General features: G+C 42.2%; 3 protein-coding genes across 6 annotated transcripts in view; 2 read left to right on the top strand and 1 right to left on the bottom strand.

The window, feature by feature from the left end:
* The first annotated feature begins 5,272 nt into the window (after positions 1-5,272).
* On the top strand, positions 5,273-7,573 carry LOC105181913 (2-acylglycerol O-acyltransferase 1). The gene is made up of 3 exons (XM_011138999.1): positions 5,273-5,496; positions 6,080-6,354; positions 7,383-7,573. The coding sequence occupies exons 1-3, from the start codon at positions 5,273-5,275 to the stop codon at positions 7,571-7,573; spliced, it is 690 nt and encodes a 229-aa protein (XP_011137301.1).
* A 1,006-nt stretch (positions 7,574-8,579) lies between these two features.
* On the bottom strand, positions 8,580-15,617 carry cn (Kynurenine 3-monooxygenase cn). 3 transcript variants are annotated; one of them, XM_011138866.3, is made up of 11 exons: positions 15,522-15,617; positions 15,332-15,401; positions 14,184-14,374; positions 13,474-13,522; positions 12,863-12,950; positions 12,576-12,747; positions 11,698-11,967; positions 11,488-11,577; positions 10,999-11,139; positions 10,730-10,891; positions 8,580-8,794 (listed from the first exon to the last, which is right to left on the bottom strand). In XM_011138866.3, the coding sequence occupies exons 1-11, from the start codon at positions 15,570-15,572 to the stop codon at positions 8,672-8,674; spliced, it is 1,407 nt and encodes a 468-aa protein (XP_011137168.1). In that variant the 5' UTR covers positions 15,573-15,617; the 3' UTR covers positions 8,580-8,671. The 3 variants fall into 3 exon arrangements, with proteins under 3 accessions (XP_011137168.1, XP_011137170.1, XP_011137172.1); XM_011138868.2 differs by lacking the exon at positions 8,580-8,794 and adding an exon at positions 9,713-10,661; XM_011138870.3 differs by lacking the exon at positions 8,580-8,794 and adding an exon at positions 9,713-10,661 and having other exon boundaries at positions 11,698-11,949.
* Positions 15,618-17,117: 1,500 nt separating this feature from the next.
* hlk (hulk) overlaps positions 17,118-22,924 on the top strand; it is a 38,081-nt gene continuing 32,274 nt past the window's right edge. The window contains exon 1 of one of the 2 annotated variants that reach the window (XM_011138871.3): positions 17,118-17,476. In XM_011138871.3, the coding sequence (XP_011137173.2) occupies positions 17,155-17,476 (322 nt within the window). In that variant the 5' untranslated portion in view covers positions 17,118-17,154. The remainder of the gene's footprint in view (positions 17,477-22,924) is intronic. The other variant, XM_011138873.3, reaches the window with a different exon arrangement.

Raw genomic sequence — 22,924 nt, 5'->3', positions numbered from 1 at the left:
CGATTGAGAACTCTGGAACTCTTCGGGGGGCAAACTAGAACTCTCATCATTTTTTTCAAATATTGATAATGAGGGGCCAGCTTCACACAGGTGACCTTAGCACCGCAAGTCGGAGCGTATTGTCCCTTCGACGATGACAGAAGCAAAAACAGAACCGCAAGATGATCGTTATAACGTAGAAGAATCTTTCCCCAGCGCGACAAAGTACGAAGTCATAATCGGCGAGTTATCGTTACTTTCTTACTTCCGTAGTACTCGCCGAGGTAGCATTGAGAATAAGTAGCGACATTACATTTTCTTTCCTCCCTCGCGCGCATTATTGTTATACTTGTGTCTCTCGGGAGGTTTTTTTGTTGCAACCGCGTTGAGCCGCGTCAGAAGTGCCGTTACGACTTATTTATCTCACCGCATCGACCTCACACCGTTTCTGACGTTGTGAACGTTTCTCGCTTTTCTCGCCTGAGACAATATTTGTTTTATACATTCGACTCTGCCCAAGTGGATCGAACACGACTATCGCGAATAAGGCACCGCTTTTGCTATCGCAGCACCCGTATCCGACGCTGCCGTTCGTCGCTATTGTACCTCGTACAACTTGACTTCACGAGACATTAATGAAGGTGCATGTGTAACCACATGATCAGTGAGAAGGAAACACTGAAGCGCGCGCGCGCGCCGATGTTGAACATTAATTAATAAAGAAAAAAGAATAAATAAATTTTTAAATGACTGAAGCGATCAAGGTTAATACCGAGTGAGAATCGCGTTTGCACACAATGGTTGTTCCGAGCGATCGCTTCGATTCGACTGGTTATGCGCTGATCCGAAGAAACTGATCCGGAAAGTGAGAAAATCGCGCCAAGCGGGCCAATCGAGCGTGCACATCCGAATTTACTCCAGATTCGTCTCGAGACGGAAATAAACACGAGTGCCCGGTGATTGCTTGAAATCACAGCGGAGCTTGATTGTCTCCTTTGCACAACGACGCAAGTCGCGGCCACGGTTTACCCGCACGAGTCCACCTCGCTGGTGGACCTCGTAATTTTGTTCAACTTAATATTAAGCGATTTTGTTAAACGTCACCGGTGTTGGGCATCTGATCGACTGAGAGAAAGAGGTCGAGCAAAATAATCAAAATTAACATCAAAATTAAATCGTGATTACACCCCCATGATGGTTTCAATCGATCACCTTTATATGATTGCACGATTGCCGATGAGTAATTAATTTCATCGAACGGCGAGAAGCCACTCGTGATTGCACACACGACGATTCGTTAATTTTCACCGGACCGATCCGCCGATTATTTCGTTGAACCAAGATCTTGGTCGATCAATGCGCGACATTGTTGCACGGCTCGATCGAGTCTTAAAGTACTTAAAAACGAATTATCGCCGGCGACGGCGTTGGCGCGCGAACATCATCTTTCGTTTTCCTCTCGATGTCGATGCACGATGTTCTAACAGGTGCACTTCTTTCTCCCCCTGCGCCCGTTGTAAATTTTTTGTTTCTTTTTTATAGAATAATAAACGTATTATTTCGACAGAAAATCGCGACGGAGCGCCTCCGTGCAGCGTTTTCATTTCACCGCCTGATAACGCTCCCCTCTCGAGTGACTAAACACATGGCCGGCGGATTCGTATTAAACTTCGAGCGCCAGTTTGAACGTTGGAGCTGGTGACCATTACTACCGACACACACAAACACACACACACACGCGCGCGCGCGCGCGCATACACACACATGCGCGCGCGTACCTTGAATGATGTACGTGCGTGCGTGTATGTGTCTCACTTGACACGTATACTTTTCCTGCTCTCAACACGATACGATCCAACAGTGAGACCTGCGACATCGTGGCGAGCGTTTCGCCGAGATCAGCAGAAACGAACCAGCACACCACGCGGCAAACACGCGTCAACGTGGACGTGCGATGCGACTAGCCATTACGGAAGGTCCCGTCTACCTGCTATATTGGGAGAGAACCGAATTTATATGCCGACGAGAAGCCGGACGTTCTGCAGGTAACGAACACGTGAAACTCGCCTTCCCGTATTCCCTCGTGTTCGCTCCGTAGGAGTCTCGGCCAAAATAAACGTTTCCGTTTTCTTCTCTTTTCGTAACTCTCAGTTTCGTAACTCACGAGTGCAAAATTCAACGAGGCGGAAAGGAGTATCGTCAACGTCGTCGCGTGTGAATAAGCTGAGGGAAAATCATTTTCAACGAGGAACTGGTATTCCTTCGGCCTCTCCTCGTGTGCATTTCTCTCTCTCTCTCTCTCTCTCTCTCTCTCTCTCTCTGTCTCTCCCACTATGTTTGAAAGCATCGACGTGACGCACTACACGTACTACACATAAAGTGAGTATTGATAACTGACTAAGGTCGTGAATTAGTCGATGAGATTCAATGGTCGTTTGTGCAAACTTCGATCTTCTCGTTCGATATATTAACTCGGAGAGTTACGCAAAACTTTTTTATTAGGACCGCGATGCAGTAGAGAACACGATCGTGTGCGCGTAAGGCTTACGCGCACACGATCGTGTTCTCTACTGCATCGCGGTCCTAATAAAAAAGTTTTGCGTAACTCTCCGAGTTAATATATCGTCGATTCGAGAGCCGCTATTCCTTAGTGTTTTGTCGACAATTGGATGTGCCTAAGATTAACAACGTCGCTGAATTGATTTGTGAGTTGTCATTGAACTTTACGAGCATCGCCATAGTATCATGACTTACAAATCAACGTAACGTAACATAACGTAAATGTAAAACGCATATGTAAACGTGCATGAACACTCAGGCAGCCAGGCTGCGGCGATATTGTAAAATTTTTATTATCTCGTATGAAAGAATAACTGTGCGCTATTTGGCGATATGCCAATTTCCTACTAGGAAGAATAGAAATAGTGTACTTTCACAGCTGCTTTCGGTTCAAGATAGAATTCGATTCTCCAACGCAATCGCTATTCATCCTTGAACATCCAAATGATTTGATCGCAAACGATTTATTAAAATATATGCTACTTTTAAAACGGATGCGGACGCAAACGTAATATGTGCAATCTACGAATAATTTTATACAAATAATAATATACGAATACATAACTAATTCATAAAATATATATTTTAATACATTATATATATATATATATTATTAAATTTACCGCACAATACTAATTCTTAATTTATAAAAGTGCGAATTTTGTAACTTTGTTAAACATTCTTAACGTTTTTCTCTTCTGTTACGTCCGACTGAAAATTGTAATGATATTTACAATAAATCATACATAATCTCATATTTTACATTATACATACTTTACATTACATACATTATACATTTTACATTATATATATTTTATATATTTTACATTATACATACATGTAATAATGCATATTATTGCGTATTGCAAATATCATTATAATTTTTCTATAATCGCAGGTAATAAAAAAGAAAAATGTCAAGAATGTCTAAAACAAAGATAGAAGTTGGCGGTTTTACAAATTAAGAATAAGCATCGCGCGGTAAATTCCACAGGACGCTAATTCTACGTATTCAATACCGTTAGCTAATCGAAGCTAGCTAATCGAAGTGTAACATCTTGACCGGTTCTCTGTTGACGGATATCGTACCAATACGAGAAAAACGCATGTTTGGAGCAACATACTAGGTGCGCAACTAAATTTTCGAGTTTCACACATAGATGGCACTAACGACACATGTAGTCGACATACATGTGTTTTTTTTATAACTTGGACATCTGTTAACAATAACCAGTCGCAATACCAACACATATCGCAACGCAAAAATATTTTTTCTAACAACGAAGATGTCGAGTTTTGTGCCAAATAAACAGCATTTGCGGGAAGCTTTGCTTTTGTGCTTTAACTTGAAAAAAAGTGCAGCTGAAGCATGTCGTTTGCTTGAGGAGGCCTACGGCGAACATGCACCATCGAAAACTACCTGTGAAGATTGGTTTAAACGCTTCAGAAGTGGCGATTTCGACACTGAGGACAAGGAGCGCTCCGGAAGACCAAAAACAATTGAGGACGCCGATCTGCAAGCGTTATTGGATGAAGATGATAGGCAAACACAAGATCAACTTGCGGAGGCATTAAACATGACTCGCCAAGGTATTTTCAAACGTTTACATGCCATGGGAAAAATTCAAAAGGAAGGAAAATAGGTGCCGCATGAGTCGACTGAGAGACAGATGGAAAATCGAAGAGCCACTTCCGAAATTTTGCTTTTGCGGCATGAAAGAAAGAGTTTCCTGCACCGAGTTGTTACTGGCGATGAGAAGTGGATATATTTCGAGAATCCCAAACGCAAAAAATCGTGGCTTTCACCTGGCGAAGCATCAACATCGACGGCACGGCCAAATCGCTTCGGAAAGAAGACAATGCTCTGCGTTTGGTGGGACCAGAAAGGAATCGTGCACTATGAGCTGCTGAAAAGAAGCCAGGCGAAACTGTCAATGGGCATCGCTACCGACAACAACTGATCAATTTGAACCACGCATTGCTCGAAAAACGGGCAGAATGGGACACGAGACACGAACGAGTGATATTGCAGCACGACAATGCTCCGTGCCATCGTACTTTCATCGTCCAGGACACCATGAAAACGCTGAAATGGGATCTGCTACCGCACCCGCCGTATTCGCCAGACCTGGTCCCTTCCAATTATCACTTGTTCCGGTCGATGGCGCATGACTTGGCTGGGCAACACTTGGCCAATTTCGAAGAAGTGCAAAATTGGTTGGATGAATGGTTTCGGTCCAAAGACGCATCGTTTTATCGTCGCGGTATTCATGTATATTACCAGAGAAATGGCAAAAATGTGTAGCTAACGAGGGACGATACTTTGAATAAACCATTTTCTGTATTTCTCTTGAAATTTTCCATTTTTTGGTCAAAAAAACCCGGAAACTTAGTTGCGCACCTAGTGTAAAATGTATACAGGATGATCTACGTAAAACTTAGCAATTAATCTTTCGTCCTGGATCATAGAAAAATATATATGTATTTTTAGTCTGAAAACTTTCTCTAAAAACATTTTTATATTTTGCAAACAACTTTCTCCGTGCGAAAATGTTCCCCGTGTTCAGGAATTGAAATGTTTAGTCTTATCGGGAACACCCTGTATATACGTATAGAGGTACACACCTGTGTATATAAGTTCGTTGACTGATATAGGTAAACTCTAACGTGCATCAAGAGGAAGCATCGGAAGCGAGTAGTCGGACTCGAAGCGAGCGACAACACGGCGGTAAACATGAACATTTTGGGTGTGAGGTTTGCACCGTTAAACGTCCCGCTCGAAAGGAGGCTGCAGACCTTGGCTGCCGCGATATGGTTCATCTGGACGGCCTTCGGCAACTTCATCGCAGTCCTTATCACGGCCTATCTTCTAATATACACGCAGCTACGCTACCTTGTGTTATTATATTTCCTTTGGATGTACTACGACTGGGACACTTGCAATCGCGGTGGCCGAAGGTAATTTCCGCTCTCCGTCGGTTTTCCTCGCGTAGTTTTGCCGCGCGAAATGACCGAGAAAGGATGCACGAAACAAATGCACGGGAAAAAATCTCACTTCGCGTAACTGAATGGTGACCAGACAAAAACTCGGTGACGAGAAACGAGATCTTTATTATCAAAAGCTTGCGTTTGGTTATCAATACTGATATAACTGCAAACATATAGCTGATTAGAAATCTTCTAATCAAGCTTCCTGTTTGCTGCAGCCGAGCTTTGGCAGCCGGTCGTTGGAACTACCACAAATAGAAATTTCCGGCTCACGGTAGAAGAAAATTTCACACACACACACACACACACATGGACTGAAAGAACATATCGAAATAAAAAAGAATCTGGCACATTAGACGTAATATTTTCTTCAGTCGCTTCGACTGAACAGAGTAGTGATCGCGCTTAACGAAAACACGCAAGACCATCGCGTTGTTCTGCGACCTATTTTAAGTGACAATGGCGACGTAAAATTTGCAATGATAAAAAACCTGTCCACAAAAAGAAGAGTCGTTAAACTATACTTAAAGAAGGACTATGCATTACCTTTCAGTTATGCGTGGACAAAACGAGCTAAAAATAGTATATTCTGGCGTTACTTCTGCAACTACTTTCCGATAAAGCTGGTGAAGACTGTGGACTTGGATCCCGCGAAATCTTACATATTCGTCTGCATACCTCACGGCATTCTATCGATAGGATTAACGGGTGCGCTTGGAGTAGAAGCATTAGACTGCAGGAAGCAGTTTCCCGGATTGGAGATGCATGCGATCATTCTCGACCAGCATTTCAAAGTACCCTTCTACAGGGAATATGTACTCTCGTTAGGTAAGAAGAGACCGACAGCTTTCGTCTTCGTTCATTTTCTTGTTTAAGGAGAGACGCCTCTTCTCAATAGCGCGCTCGATTCTCTCGAGGTCGGTGTACGACCTCGTAATATACTACGATACTCGTAGTATTTTTCTACTTCTTTACACAGGAAAAATAATTCCGTCAGTGTAACTGAGTTTTCCGTTGTTCGAGAGGAACAAAATGAATGTCCTAATTATTGAGCAAGTAATCGTGAAAATAAATTCCCAAATCAGCAATACAAATGTTAAATTAGATGCACAATGTTGATTTTGTGGGAAATATTCGCGATTCTACTTGCATTATATTTTATGGAAGTCTTTCTTTAATTTCTATATGATATTTTCTCAGAAATTATTGTGAAGCGCCACTCAGTGGCAGTTTAATTTTGTTTCTCCATTGACAGTTTAATTTTAAAGAAATTAAAGAATAACAGATCTCTAACAGACAGATATCTGATATTTATTGGCGAATAATTGTAATGATCTTCATATCAACAAATTTGTTAAAGGAAACGAGTGCAATCGCAGATTCGGACACTATCATTAATTAGGATGTTCATGTTAAGGACGTAATGAAAAAATCCGTTGTAGGAACAAAAAAGTTCCTGTAAAACGAAGTTGTGCAAACGAATGTAGCATGTGACTTGTTAATGTCGCTCGAAGATAAATTCGATAAGACTATGATGTGTGATAACTACAGCGATGATAAGGAACGAAGGTGAAGATTTCAGCAGTCACAAATAGATAAACGAATTATATCCAGTAATAATGAAAGAAACGAAAAAAATTATAAACACATTTTTCAAACACTCGGAAACTTCCGACCGTCAGGAGAGTTTCTTGTTTTATTTCTCGTTATTACATAGATTAACCGTTCCACTGTTGGCCGCTAAAGATTTTCCCTTCGCCTTCATGAGAAAATGAGATTATTTGGCGTGCGAATTTTCAGTCCATGACATTCGAGACACGATTCAATTGTGACAATAAAATAATTCTCGCGTGCAGGTTGCTGCGCTGCCAACCCGAGAAGTATCAAGTACTTATTGTCGACACCGCCGAAGAGTCCGTTCACCGGCAGAGCGACGTTACTCATCGTCGGCGGCGCCTCGGAATCGTTCGAATCGATACCGGGCACATATCGCACCCTAGTGAAGAAGAGGAAGGGCTTCGTCAAATTAGCATTACAACACGGGTAAAAGTTCTGTCACTTCTACATTTATACAGAGTGCACTTGAATTCTATCGACAAATTCACAGGATAGATTCAGTATAAAAACATACACGTAAAAAAGTTTCATATGTCATTATGTCTTATATAAGTATATAAATATATGTTCACAAGCGTTTACTTTCTGAGATACAGCTGCCACAATCTCAGTCTTAAAAACAATATATTTTATTGATTAAGTCGTTGTTTTGTTTTAAAAAGAAACTAACTTTTGTTTTAAAATATTTTAAAAAGAACTAACTAGGTATAAATATTATTACAGGAATTGTTCAAGATTTTTACCGTATCTGTAAACTGATTGAAAATGTAGACATCCATAATGTCAAGTGGAAATATTTTTTTCACTCACGACAACAACATATCAACGTCACAATGAGTGATTCTTCGGTTAATGTTCAGAAATTATCAAAATTGATAGATATATTATCTTCAAAACAGATAAAAAAGAAAGTGTTGCATTCTTAACCCATTTATCGTGACACGTTTTCTTTCGTTGTTGCTATCTTCTATAAGATTATATCTTGAAAACCGAATTTTTGCGGATATATATTTATTTAATTATTTAAAATTGGTTTACTTATTTTCCAACACAGAATCTTTCCTGTAAGTTTTTCGATAGAACTCAGAGATATTATACATCCTGTATGTGAAAAGAAAAACAACTTCGTTAATGTAACCGAATTTTCTGTTGTCTGGAAATAAGACGAAAACTCGGTTGCAGGGCTAAAAATATTCCTATAGAAGATTTCTAATCAATCAATTGCTCTCAGTTACCTCGATAAAATTATAACCGATAACAAAAATATCATTCCTCGTCATCAAGTTTTCGTCTTGTCCTAATTCGGTCATACGAACTGAGGTATTTCTTCCGTGTGGCAATGTTCACAACACGCACATACGAAGCACAAATCGCATGTGTGTGCGCAAGGAAAGGAAAAATGTAGGTGAATTTAACACGATCCATTGTAACACAGCACAACGTTGGTTCCTGTATTTTCCTTCGGCGAGACAGACTTATTCAACCAATTGTACGGCCCGGAAGGATCATTCTTAAGACGTTTGCAGAATTATGTTCGCAAAGTTATAGGATTAGCACCTGTTGTCTTCTCCGGTAGAGGATTCTTCCAATATTCATTCGGACTAATCCCCAACCGGTCGCCTGTCACCGTAGTCGGTAAAGTATTCCTCGTCTATTGGCAATTAACATACATTAACATACATTAACATATATTAAACGAAACGCGGATATACGCTTTACATGCATTGTTCTCAATCATTTGAAAGTCATTTTTGTATTTTTACATTTTCTAAATTTACGATATTTTAATTTGAAATTCACGAATACGCAAGGTTAACAAGACACAATTCATGCGCAAAAGAGCTCTCGTAGTCTTGTTTGTATTTTAGCGTGATCATAAATTCGACAAAAAAACTATCGTGGATATAATGCAAACAACTGCAGGTTCTTCCTCATTTCAGTTGGAAGTCCCATCGACTTGCCGAAGATAGCGGAGCCTACGGCGGAACAGATCAACGAGTATCATGGGAAATTCGTAGAGCAGCTGATTGAACTGTTCGAGACGCAGAAGCACAATTATGTGAAAAATCCGGAGAAAACTGTACTCGAATTAGACGTGTGATTGACTTAAGATGCGGAAGTACTCTAAATGAAAGGATAGTCGCACGTGTTCGACGTCGTTTAGACAGTTTTTGTCAAACTAATCCCTCTTCCATCAGCACAAAAACGATCAGGACAAATCGGTCAGACAACGTTTAGTGCTATTCATGTGTTAAGTTGCTCTATGGAACACAACAATTAAGAACAGAGCGAGTAATTAACATATAAATAGTGCTAAATTTTAATATATTCCGGTCGTTTTTGCGTGGGAAGGAGAGAAGAGGGCGAGCTTGACAGAGATGTTTACGCATCTTCGTCAAGAGGTCAAGCAAAAAACTTGCCAGTTTGCTCAATTTGGTTTCCGGCTTGATATCATGGCTTTCGCGGGATTTGCTTTTGTGTTGTGAACGTTTCAGTGCACTTTTTCACAGACAGGAACAGCTGAAAGCCAAATGTGAACGAAAATATTCATGAAAAGTCAAGTCTCGCAATTCTCTACTCCGCGAAAGTCTCAGATATCAAACTTGTCGGTCTTTTACGAACTAAGGTAGATTTAGGTAAGGGGACTTTATGCATTTCATAGTAATTCTAACACACATTATCGCACATATCGTTCATTCTCGATTTATGGAGATTTCCTCCTTGATATTAAATGAAAACTTAATATCAAGAGAAATAATCGCGAGAACTTGTTGAATTTTTATGATTGTGTTGTTATCCATACTTATTACACTTGAATATGGAAATATTATATATCCATATTACTATATGGTTACTGATCACACATGTGACATATTATTTGCTACATTTTACTCGTAGCAAGTCCTTGCTACATTCCTCCAATGGGTTGCAATGTTTTGTTTTTAATGTTTTGTTATTAATGTTAATATTCTTTCTCAATGATGAAACTAACATTTTTTTGCATATTTATGACATATTTTATAAGATATATGCATATTTTAGACATTGAAAATAAATGTAAAATCTAGTTTATGTCCAAGTGGGTACAAAATGTAAAAGGTGATATTAACGATTACTGCTGGAGATAAGGTCAGGGATAAGGTAAACGTGTAAATGTATATATAAAATAAATAATGTGTAAATAGTATACACGACACATGCGTTAGCCAATCTTGTATAATTGTTAAAAAAAGTTGTTAATTAAACATCACATACGAACTCATATAAGATAATTATAGCTGTGAGAAGAACTTGCTGTAAAAAAAGATTTCCAAGGAGATATACATAAGTCCACTATTATTTTAATTAAATCTCTCTCTTTCGTATTACTCTTATCATTTCCATTATCAAGTTATTCTTAATCGTACTTGACAAATCAACACATTAACAGAAGAAAATTAGTCGAAAAAAAAGAAAGAGACAGTTAAAATAACGAATACGGATAAGAATTCGAGGAACCAAAGAGTCATTCTCAACACCTGTAATAAAAATAATGTTGCTTTCATGGCGAAATATGTGGCTAACGTGGCTTAAAACTCTGCCGTACCTTGTCCTGCCATTCTTTGTTGATCATACAGTCGCGGAAACCCATGCGGGTGAACTGCACAGATATATAAAGCGGTATCCAGAATTTCGGGAAGAACGTGTACAAAATACGATCTATAAACTTTCGGAAGAGATAACTTTTTGTCGTCAATAAGTCCCTCATCTGAAAGAAAAAAAAATAACACACGAATGCAAAATAGATTTACGTGGACTTGATGAACATACGATATCCAAGTGATAACCAACAAAAAAATTTTCCGACACAAATACCTCGATATAATTATACATCGCCAGGTCGCATATCGCATGAGCGTCATCGCAGCGCAATTGCGAAAATTTCGGCAGAACCTCAGCAAGGTCCGAATCGTAACGGTCCATTAATTCATCGAGTACCAGAATATCCTCGAAACCCTGACAAGTGAAGAACAAACTGATACAGGATATTGGGAAGTAAGAACGCCGTTGCTTCTCTTTTCTCAGCAACGGTTTTATTTTTTCATCGTATTTTCATTAACGGTAATGTCAATTCCTCTACAGCTAATAGATATTATTATTTAATTCTGTAAGTGATTTCTTTATTGTTTATTGGTAACCAATAACGGTAACGTGTTCTTTTTCAAAAATTTCCCCCCTTGACTCCCCCAACATTGCAAACTAATATCGCTGGAACAAACCCCCGTCAACAGTACCCGAGTATCTGGCCCCGCGAATTTGTTGTTACGCCGCACGACGGTTTACATATCGATCGAGACAACTTACAGTATTCATCCCTTGAGCGTAAAAGGGAACCATTGCGTGAGCAGCATCGCCGACCAGGAGAGCAGTCTTCCCAACGTGGAAAGGCTCGCACTGCAAGACGCGCGAAGAGACAACATACCAAAACGATGGGATATTTATTCAAACATGCGAACGTCATTTACGTGTTCGCGATATACATGAATATGAATGAACGATAAAGGTGAGATTCACCTGAATTGATATCAGCGGCTTCGGTTCCGAGAGGAAAAAATCTTTTAGCAACTTCGGCTCACCCATCAGTCGCAGAAGATCGGGGAACTGCTCGGCGTAGAAACTCAACACCGCCTCGGGAGTCTTCAGCTTGTCGAATATGTCGAACGGTGCGAACAGATTGCCGGTGAACGAGCGGTCCTCGTTCGGCAACGCGGTCATCATGAACTCGCCGCGCGGCCAAATGTGCAGATTTCTGCCGCTCATTTGGAACTTTCGGAGCAAATCAGTCTTTGTTGGTTTGGACCAACGATACACACATGGGTCAAATATTCGCTATTAGAACCACTATAGCAGCGGATGAAACCCTAAGTTGGCAATTTGAGATACAGCGAGTAAGCTGTCTTGATTCTCTGTCGTTTTTTCACTCGAACTTAGGACAGTCAAGAACAAGAATAAAAAAGCTCATTGTCATATACTCGGTGGAAGTTGTACTCGTTTCTCAAGATTATAATAAATTACATTCTAGAGAAGAAATAAATCAACTTTTCTTTTTTTTACCCGTTATTCTTTCTTTAAATTAATGTTCTTGCTTGAAGTACTAAACTTATTAAGAGGTTTGAAATATATATCTTCAGCAAATCTGATGCTCATGATAAAATTATGAAAGATATAAACTTGCGGAGTACTTGAAACAAGTAATATTTACTTGAATGCAGTGTATATTTTTTTGTGTGTAAACTAAAATAAAAAAGCAACAGATTCGAGACGACTGTCTCATTCTGTCTCAAACCGCCATTTTACTCTGTTCGAGAATATTTGGACTGTGCGCAAATCGTCGTTTGTTTCAACAGATTCACACAACGCAATCAGCTCGATCGTAATCGCGTCACTCTCACCTCCTTATTGTCTCCAGCCGGCACCGTCAATTCCACGTATTTGTGCTTGATGTACGTCTGGGCGTAGTTGAAGTATTGTCTCCTGGCCATGATCCTTCGCACCGTCGAGTACGCGCCGTCGGCGCCGATTATCAGGTCAGCTTCCGCGTCTTCTGTCAAGCCCGTTTCTGTACTGCAAAGACGGAGGAGAACGAAGATGCGAGTGTCCCTCTCGTGTGCGATAATTGAATCTATTCCGAGGAACTTATCTCTCTTGAAAAAATTATTTATTATTTATCATAACTCACCTGACAAATTTCATCGTTCCCTTCATCAGATCGGCATCTACGAGCTTTTTATTGAAATTCAATTGCACCATTGGATACTTTTCCGCGGCTATGCATCGGAAGAGAACGAGTAGTGAGTCGTCCGGGTTGTTCGTTCAGATTAAATTGAACATCGCGTCGAATCGGTTATTCGATATCGAGGTTTAGGTGCCTTCATTATGAAAAACGGCTGCCGTGGGTAAGGCGATACGCACAGACGGATTCTTGCGGCTTCACGCACAACGACGTTATCGGATATCAGGGGCGAGAGATTGAAAAGTACTGTTTTTTCAGACTGACGTGTTCGCTCGAAATAATAACAATTGCTATCAGGATTAATTATTATCAGATATCAAAGGCAAGAGAGTGGAAAGTATCCTCTTTCTCAAACTGACAAGTTTGCTCGAAATGATAATTATTATTATAATTATCATTCATATTATTATTATTATTATTATGAATTTTGAGTTCAAAATCGTTTCAAATTACGATAATGATCCAGACTTTCTCCACGCAGTTGTCGGATGTCAACAGATCGCACAAATCGTATAACGCGCTTGCGCGCCTCAAACGCATATAAAAATTAAACTTACCATTTAGCAGAATTATATTTAAATGTCGCCTGTTAACGGAATAAATGGACTGTAAAAGAAAATATTTAACGTGTCGGTACGAGCGGAAGATCGTGAACGATGGGCGAAACTACATATGTGGAAGGCACAATTCAATGATTCGAAATAGCGATGGGCAATCTCAATCTCAATCTTCAAAGAAAATTAGTGTTTTTCCTCCAAAAAATTTTTTTAATCAATTATTTTCTGTTCGATTTTTGTACAAATCGATTCTTTCAATAGAGAATCGATTTTCATTAATACGCTTATTCATCAATGTCGTTTTATTTTATGAAAAATTCACATTTGAGATCCTCATACAATCAGGATATTGCTTTGTATTCTAGAAGAAGATAAAACTGATGATAAAACTATTAAATAATTAAACTCCAAGCGGTTAAAATTCTAGTTACTCAGTCTGTTCTAATGACACAGTTACTTTTACTCAGACAATATCTTATCAAAAATGTCTGAATGCTGAAACTTGACCGATTAATTCTTTGCACGTTCGATATGCAGTGATCCCGATTACAAGGCAGTGCAGATTAAACGAAATATTTTATGAATAACAAAACAACTGATGTTTTAATGAAGTATTGCAGAAGAATTCGATATCAATTTTTTCTGAAAAACCGCCCATCGCTAAATTCGAAGTAGCGAATCGACGAGCCGAAGCAGAGAGAGGAACTCACGTTTCCCTTGACATTGTCGTAAAGCAACTCTTTCAAACTACCATCCTTATTGTGAACCATTCTGCCGCGCATGATCATACCGTGATTCTTCACCAGAGCATCCTCGAGACCGACCGCCCTCAAAGTTTCTCGGCCGCGCAACGATAGCGCCAAATTAATGCTCTGACCCTGCATGACGTCTATTCGTATGTCTAAAAAATTTCAAGACATTATGTCGACTTGCAACCCTTTCAACCTTTGCAACCCTTTACGGCAAGTACTTGCCACGTAAAGTAACCTAGCAGCTAAGAGCAATAGTCGCGAGAGCACTTAAGTGCAAAGCGTTTTCACATACTATGTCCTTTAACGAAATAATTGTATGTCGATATGTATAAGAAAATTATTATTGGCAAGAAAATATAAATTAAAGCCCCCAAGTATTCGGATCCTACTCTGCAATAGTACAGGTCGCGTGAAAAGTTCGCGGAGTGGCATATATAAGTAAACGGTAAAATTATAAATTGTAGTCGATTATATAGAATCACTCTTCACATGAACCTAAGTTAGGTTTCATTTCGATCTGTCAATTCTTTCTGTGTTTACAAGCCAATTGAAGTTGACAGTATACAGATTGCGTGAAAAGTTCGCGGAGCGAAACTGAAATAAAGAATATCTAATTCTAAAAATGATTTTATTTTTCAATATAGTCTCCATTAACTTTAATACATTTGGCTCAATGGCTCTCCAATAATTGTTTTTTAACAAAGAACTCAATCACTGCACGCTGTTTCAAATTTTCCATTGCAAACAAATATACTGACACGTCAACTTCAATTGGCTTGTAAGCACAGAAAGAATTGACAGATGGAAATGAAACTTAACCTAGGTTCATGTGAAGAGTGATTCTACATAACCGACTACAATTTATAATTCTACCGTTTACTTATAGATGCCGCTCCGCGAACTTTTCACGCAACCTGTAAGTATCGATAGACCGCTACACAATGACCTCTTTTGGCAAAGGAATGTCAGAAGAGACAATAAAACTTCACGACGATGAGATTGACGTGAAAACACCGCGAGAGCAATTCCCAAAACGAGTTGCAACGAAACTGACGATTCTACAGCAAGAATTCTGACACTCCAATGTAATTCTCAGCGATCTTTACCTGACCGATATTCATAGACGGCTACACGATGACCTCTCTTAGCGAAGAAACATGCAGCCAACGCTCCAACCTGTAATGAAGACGACAACGTGTCTCCTGTTCTCACTTTCTCGTTTTCTCACGTGCCTACACCGAAGGAGTAAAAGAAAAAATAAGAATCGAGAGGTTCTCTCGATGTAAATTCGCGCACCAAACCACCCCCGACGATGGCCACGCTCGCCTTCTTCTCCACCTCTGCCATGTCCACACCGTTGCGTACCGAGGACTGTCGACCAACTGCACCCGCTACCTGTTAGCGCGTAGTTATTCGCTCATATATATATATATATATATACTTTCACACCATCGCGCCTTAAAGTTCGTTTTGTGAGAAGCTGATAAGTCCCTTCTCTCTCGATTCTTCTTGACCATTCAGAGAAGATGTTGCAAAATTATTACAAGAACAAAATCATTCGCGATTATAAGTCTTATGACTTACTTGTTCCTTCCTTTCTCCCCCATTCCCCGTTTTGGTGATATCTCTTTTTCTCCAGTCAGATAATATCTGATATAAAAATACCGGTGTCGTTAATTCAGAGTGCATTGCTCAAGAATATTCAAGGATATTATTCATATCAAACTCAAGGATATTTTTCATATCCTTGTTAGAAGATAGGAAAAAATAAATAATTAAATTTTCGCATTACATTCCCCGGATAGCATTTTCGGTTCACAATCGTGTACATCGGAGATTTTTTAATTCATTATAAATGACATGTACGTAAAAGTATGTAAGCAGATCGCATCTATGCGCGCTTTCGCCGGATCGATTCATTTGGTCGGCTTCATGAAAGAAGGGTTACTCGTGCTGAGTAACACGTGACAAAGTTTGCCCCCTTTGTCGCTCGGGACAAAGTCTGGATTTAAATGGGATGGTTGCAAAAGTTACTGATAATATTATTTTGCGTTTTGTACCGCAAAACTGTAATAATACGATAACATCGAACTTTTTTCCATTCGGATAAGTTCTTTTAGACAAGATGGTGTCGTGCGATAATTGCGATATTTATAACCCGCCTATAATGTGGTGTGCGTTAACACAACGTGACACTTGGATTAAATTGTCTTCACCGATGAGCAATTAGGTATGCCGATGCTAACGCGTAATTAAACTGTCGAGTTTATTATCTTTCTATTGATGTATTCATTCATATATTATTTCTGTGTGTCATTGAAAGTGACATTAAGAAAATAAATGTCGCCTTTCTCTGAATCTCTCTCGAAATATTAATGCAAATTCTTAATTTCTCTTTTTATACTTCCTGCAAATTTTAGGAAAGCTCATTGTCGTATAATATATGTATTATAAAATTCAGAGTAAAAGAGAGTAAGAAATAGAGAGAGAGAGAGAGAAAGAGAGAGAGAGAGAGAGAGAGAGAGAGAGAGAGAGAGAGAACACATATTTAGGATAAATATATATCCCTCTCAGCTGATTTATTGAGGAAAACGGGTGTGCGATTGTCACAGACCGAGATACTGTCCCCAATTAAGACATTTGCTTTAGCTGTCATTTAAAGAAAAAAAGATCCTTAAAAGATAAAGAGAAAAAGAACCGCGGAAAAGACAGACGTCGAGACAAGGGATGAAGCGCCATGTGAGATGAAGTTACAACGTCCTCGCGATCGCTCAACGTCGTCGCCGTCGCTGCCGCCGTCGCCGCCGCCGCCGCCGTCGTCGCTGTCATCGTCATCGGCATTGCTCTCGTCGTGGCTGTTCTCTCCCTGCGTGAGATTCACGCTGTCCGAAAAATCAAAAATAGCCGGTGCGCGGCAGTCAGTGCGGCGATGTCGACGGCGAACGACGGTTCGGCGGTGCGGTTCGGCCGATGGTGGTGGTGCTGGCGTAGAAGAAGGCGGAGTACTACTGCCCGCGGCCCTACGATGCCGACGACGGAATACCCGAGGACGATCGTCCTGCTGACCGTGTTGGCGTTGGTATCGGCCCTTCTCGGCCACGCCGACGCTGCCGCGAGGACGAAAGCCGAGGAGTCGGCCTCGCCCCGCGGCTCGGCCGGTAGGCAGAAGGCCGAGCCGGTGATCGAGGAAGTCACCACCAAGCAACTCGAGCGGCTCCTCAACGAGAAGGACTTTGTCGCTGTGTACTGGTGTAAGTGTGTAAGCCGATGATGCTGATGTAACCGCGAGAGAGAGAGAGAGAGACGATCTCTCTCGCGAGGGGAGGGGGAACAATCGCCCCGAACGCGAGTCCGCGAAACGACGACAGCTACGGGGCTACGGCGCGTTCCTCAGCCTCGACTCATTCACGCACATGAACCCCCTTCTGATCGATTTCCATCAAGGTAACATGTTTCGCGCGCGCGCGCGACGACAGCGGAAGAGGACACGCTCGCGCGGCTCGCGAATTTGAAGTCGTAACGCGAAAGTTATACGGTCGCGCTCGACAATCATGGTCGTATCCGCGTTCGAATAGTCGTTCTTTTGTTCGTGTCGGAATTAATTGCAGCAGAGGATGCGTACGAGAGAGAGAGAGAGAGAGAGAGTTGACTTGCGCGAAACACGGTCTCTCAGCAAAATCTCGCGTGACGCTCGATATAGTTACCCGCGTCTATATTCGTATCGACATCGAACTCACGTTTCGATTCGTGCGGCTTGGCATCCCTAAGCGGGATGCTACATGCGATTTGCGGCTGTGCTGCTTACTTTTTTATTCGAGGGATATATCATGTTTCGTTAATACGAACAAGATGAACAAGTACTCCCGTTCTCCGCCTTTTTTCTTTCTTCCAGCCGCGTATGCGAGAAGGTACAAGTATGTATGTGTGTGTGTGTGTGTGTGTGTGTGTATGTACAAATTGTTAAGTCACACGTGTCTCTTGAACGATTCTATACGACAGCAACGAGAACTCATTCACGTCGGGCGAGACTTTAAACTCGCAACCGAATGTTTCGAATTCGAAATATTCGCGAAACGTAAGATGGCATGGCGTGTGCGACGAGCGGCGGCGGGTATGTTGTGATAAACGGGAAGCGCCGTAACGCCAGGCAAAGATGATAGCGAACGCACAAGACCTTGGGAGCAAGCTCGAATCGCAGCGTTGAAACGGCTGCACGGGCATTTTTTGAGAACAAGTTTCCGCGAGAACCCGAGCCGCACGGCATAGCCGTCTCCGCGTTGGACAACGACTGTAACGGATCCGCCTGGCCTTCCTCGAAGAATCCAAATATTTTACGAGGTACCATGTGTATACCTCCAGCCTCTTTTCAAAAGCAAATCACATCGCTCGGTGAGAGGATACACGCTCCCGCACAGTGCCGGCTCCGCGATGTTCCTCCGCTTCGTACAATAATAAATCGATTTATTTTTATTTAACCGTGAAAGCGCATTGAAACGTTCCCCGACACTGTCGTTAGCGGATTACATAACGCGAGTGGGAGTCGATGAAAGTCGGAGTTACGGAACACCGCCCGTCATTGACGTTGCTCCACATGCAACCAGGAGGAAGGAGCGCGAGGGTAGGCGAAAGAAAAATAACCGCGGCTTCTCGACTACGATCGACGCGAAGGGAGAATCGAGAGCTCGCGCGCAGGATACGTGCCGTCCGCTTCGCGAAAGAGACAATGGCTCTCGCGAGGAGAATTAACAGGTATTAAAACCTCCGCCTCTGCCAAGTGCCACACGACCGCTCAGTAGGACAGACCGTTTCGAGTTTGCTCAACTAAGAGTCCGATGTCAAGCGCGTAAGCGCTTTATTTAATTCGCATTACATCCCCCGTACAAATCACGCGTGTGAGCGCGGACGGAAAACCGTCGGAATAAATCGAGCAATTTAACTCTGCAGATTTATTCGGACCGGTATATCGAATCGTGATAGCTTCGAATATATGCCGAAGGTCGTATCTCACGCATGGCAGCGCGCCAAATTGCACCTTTGTGTACGCGCTTCGGATTAGCTCCCTGAAGATCCCGAGTCGAAATTTTCGCCCTATTTTCGAGCTGAACTGTCCAACGTCTCTAGACTCCGAAGAATGAATGGAGGTTTCATTTATATAGAAAGCGAAGTCCTATTCGATGCCTTGAAATGGCAGAAAACACAAATTGCCACTTGTAGGTTCTTAAGGATGACTCTTTCGGCAAAGATGCAGATACAATCCAAATAGATTGATAGAATGTTGAGAGATGAGCGTTAAGTGGAATACTGAAGTCAAAAGTAGAATCAAAATTTCAGATTCAGCCTGCCTTGTAGGAGTATTTTCGTCAAAGCCTGCCTTGTAGGAGTATTTTCGTCAAAGCTGTCCTCCTAAAAGGACCTTTCGGCAAAACTGAAAGCCAAATACATTCAAAATAGGTTAGTATAGGTTTCAGAGAATGCATTCGATACGTTCTCGGATAGCTAATCTACAAGCACGAAGCGCTTGTGTATTTTCAAGTACCTCCGGCCCAGCCGTTGTACACATTCGAACTCGAAAACCGAAGCGAAAGCAGAGACTTGAACATCTCGCTGTTAGAGTGACCCAGGAAGCACATATAGCGAGATTGACTCATTAGGCTGACGCACGGCAGTAAGCACGGCAAAAGTAAACGAATGGTGATCACTGATGTGTCATCCGATCTAAAATCACGTCTAATACGACAATTATTTAAACAGTGTACACTGACCTTCAAGACCTACTCATGTGAGTCACTTTCGCTGAACACATTTCAGAACACATCGCTGATGGCCAATAGGAGACCTCAAATTTCCTGCAAATTTTTCGGAAATTAATTCTCCGATTGAACACTATCGACTACATTCTGAAGCGCTGGAAAATGTTCCAACTGTTCCGAAACGGTTGCACGACTGAATGTTCAAAAGATCCAACGTTCAACAGGTCGCGCGAAATTGACGTGCGATGACGGGCAATCACCTTCGCGGAGATGATGAGACTCGAAGGCTCGCAGGGAACAACAAAGGTTAACCACACACGCGCGCGACGTGCCCATAAGTGCGCACCGCGTGCAACGAAGAATAATGTTTCCAGGCATAGCCAAGGAATCGGGTTGCCAAACAACCTGTTCGTTGGTGTATGTATCGCGAGCGAGCGAGCGCCCGAGAGCTCTCGCATTCTCGCCGCGATTTTCTCTTGAATCATCTTTTCGTAACACTGCGTGATATAATCGACCCCGGATTTTCGGCCGCGGGAACACACACCGACGTGTATCGTGCGAGCACCCGGCGGCTAAGCACGAGCGCGGAGCCGCCTTTACCGCGTCGACTCAAAGTACACCGTCTTCGGGAATGCGACGGGCGTGTAACGCGATCGTAAGTTTCAGAATGAAGAGCGTGCTATATTTAAAGATGAATCGCGAAATCGCGCGATAACGCGCGTGCGACGGAGGGCCACTTGTTGCACAAAATTGTCGGACGGTCCCGGACATCGCCCGCCAATCTCCCCTGAGGACCTGAGGACCTTGTCCTGAACGCGTATCGAGTATTAAGTACGCCCTTTTAGCTCCGAGTCTCGTTTCTTTCCTAGGATCGTCGCGTCCCGGACAGCACAAATGTTTAAAATACATCCCAAAGACATCCCAAGAGACGTCTAAGACGACTAGTCTTAGTATTTTTCAGATGGGATCCCGACTGGAGAAAGTTTGATACCATTTTCGGCCTCAATATTCCATTTAACGCTCATTTAACACACTGAAGCCTGTTATTCGATTTAATCAACATAACTTTGCCGAAAGGTTCTCTTAAGAAGTTACTTAAGAAGGCAAATTGTACAAGGCACTAAGTAAGATTTCAGTTTCTATGTAAATTCAATCTCCATTAGTATTTCCTATAAATATTACTTATAAACATAAATCTATATAAATCTATTTGAGATACTTCAGGTTGAAAATACGGCCGCAATTTCGAGATATCTCAAAGACATCTTTTGGATGTTTGCGGTACAGTTTAGGAATTACTTGGGAAGACACACTCAGAGAGACACATTTAGCTTGTGCCCGACACGCACCCAGAGCAAGGTCTTCGCGATGGCGACCTCGGTGACGGACTTCGCTCAGGATCGAAGAGCCCGGGCGCGTTTCGAACTCGAGTCTGAAATTCGCGGTCGGCCGGCCGATTCCTCCGGACGATCGTCGGCGGACCGCTCGTTTCTTGAACACGCTGTAGCGAGGCTGGCGCTCCGGTGGACGCCGCTTTTAGCACACGTTCGAGTTATTTTCGCGCTCTTACCACCGAACCCCTCGCATGGCTATCGTCCCCGCTGAAAACATCATGTCGTCCCAGCCGCGCATCGTAGGTCGTATTGTTCGGCTGGTCGTCGTCGCGGACCTGTCGTCGCGAGACCCTGGACCGGTCGACCGCAACGACGACGACGACGATGGTCCCTCGAGAAGGCCGTCTCTCTCTCTCTCTCTCTCTCTCTCTCTCTCTCTCTCTCTCTCTCTCTCTCTCTCTCTCTCTCTCTCTCTCTCTCTCTTTCCTTACACCTCCGGCAAATGTTACAAATGCATCGCCATGCAGTACACGAAGTGCTCGGAAGGTCCGGAAGAGCCGCGCGGAGGATCCGCGGTGAACCCGGACGACGAGCTCACGTGCCGAACCTATTTCCAGATGCCGCGTCCTCGGTTCCGACTGTATACCGTGAATGAAACTCAGAATGAAGAATTTCCCTAGCTACAGCTTACGGTACGAGAGACGTCCCAAGACTAAATTCTGCGATCCTACTTCCGACCTCGATATTTCATCTGACGCTAATTTAATTAACGCTTTGAAGCCTATATCAAATTATAGGCTATTCTAATTAACCCATAGCTTTGCCGAGGGGAGTTTGTAAGAACCTGGGAAATTACGCGTCTGTCATTTAGAGACGCTGAGTAGGATGTCAGTTTCGGCATAAATTAAAGCTCCATTGGTTTTCCAGAGTCTAAAAAAATATCGGGCGATTCAACTCGAGAATAGGGACAAAACTTTGACTCGAGAAGATTTTCGGCAGTTTTTCGCGCACATCTCCGTCTCGTTAAATAAACCGTGTTTCCGCGATGTGGACGAACTTTGCGCGAACAATGGAAACGAGAAGACATTTTGCACGTTGAAAGAATCATTAAATCGAGAAGAGTCTGATTGCACGAGCGCACCTGAAAGCCAGAGATCATCTCCCGCGCCCCAAGATCTGCAGCGAAGATCCGCGAATCTCGAACGCAGAGAGAGAGAGAGAGAGAGAGAGAGAGAGAGAGAGAGAGAGAGAGAGAGAGAGACCACGCGTATAAGAGGAAAGGAGAATGACTATCGAGAGAGATACGATAGAATCGGCAGCCGAAATGTCGGAGAACCCAGACGACGAGCCGTCGCGTCGAACCTATTTCCAGCTGCAACGTCCTCGCGGCTCATGCCCGCCATACGACGAATTCTTTTCTTCTAGATTAGCGTACGTCGATCTCTGCGATTGAGGTCTCTTTGCTTTACTTATATGCGCGGAAAAAATCGCAGCCTGAGTAACAGAATGAGGACTAGACGGGAACTCGTTCATGAAAAAGAATATATTATTTGAAGTATACACGTATAAATTGTATCGAGAAACAAAGTCGATAGCACGAAGCCGATATTAGAAT

Source organism: Harpegnathos saltator, unplaced genomic scaffold (genome assembly GCF_003227715.2).
Source record: "Harpegnathos saltator strain DR-91 unplaced genomic scaffold, Hsal_v8.6 scaffold175, whole genome shotgun sequence".
NCBI classification, from domain to species: domain Eukaryota; kingdom Metazoa; phylum Arthropoda; class Insecta; order Hymenoptera; family Formicidae; genus Harpegnathos; species Harpegnathos saltator.
Note: the sequence above shows the minus strand (reverse complement) of the source record. Positions and strands in the feature narration are given on the sequence as shown.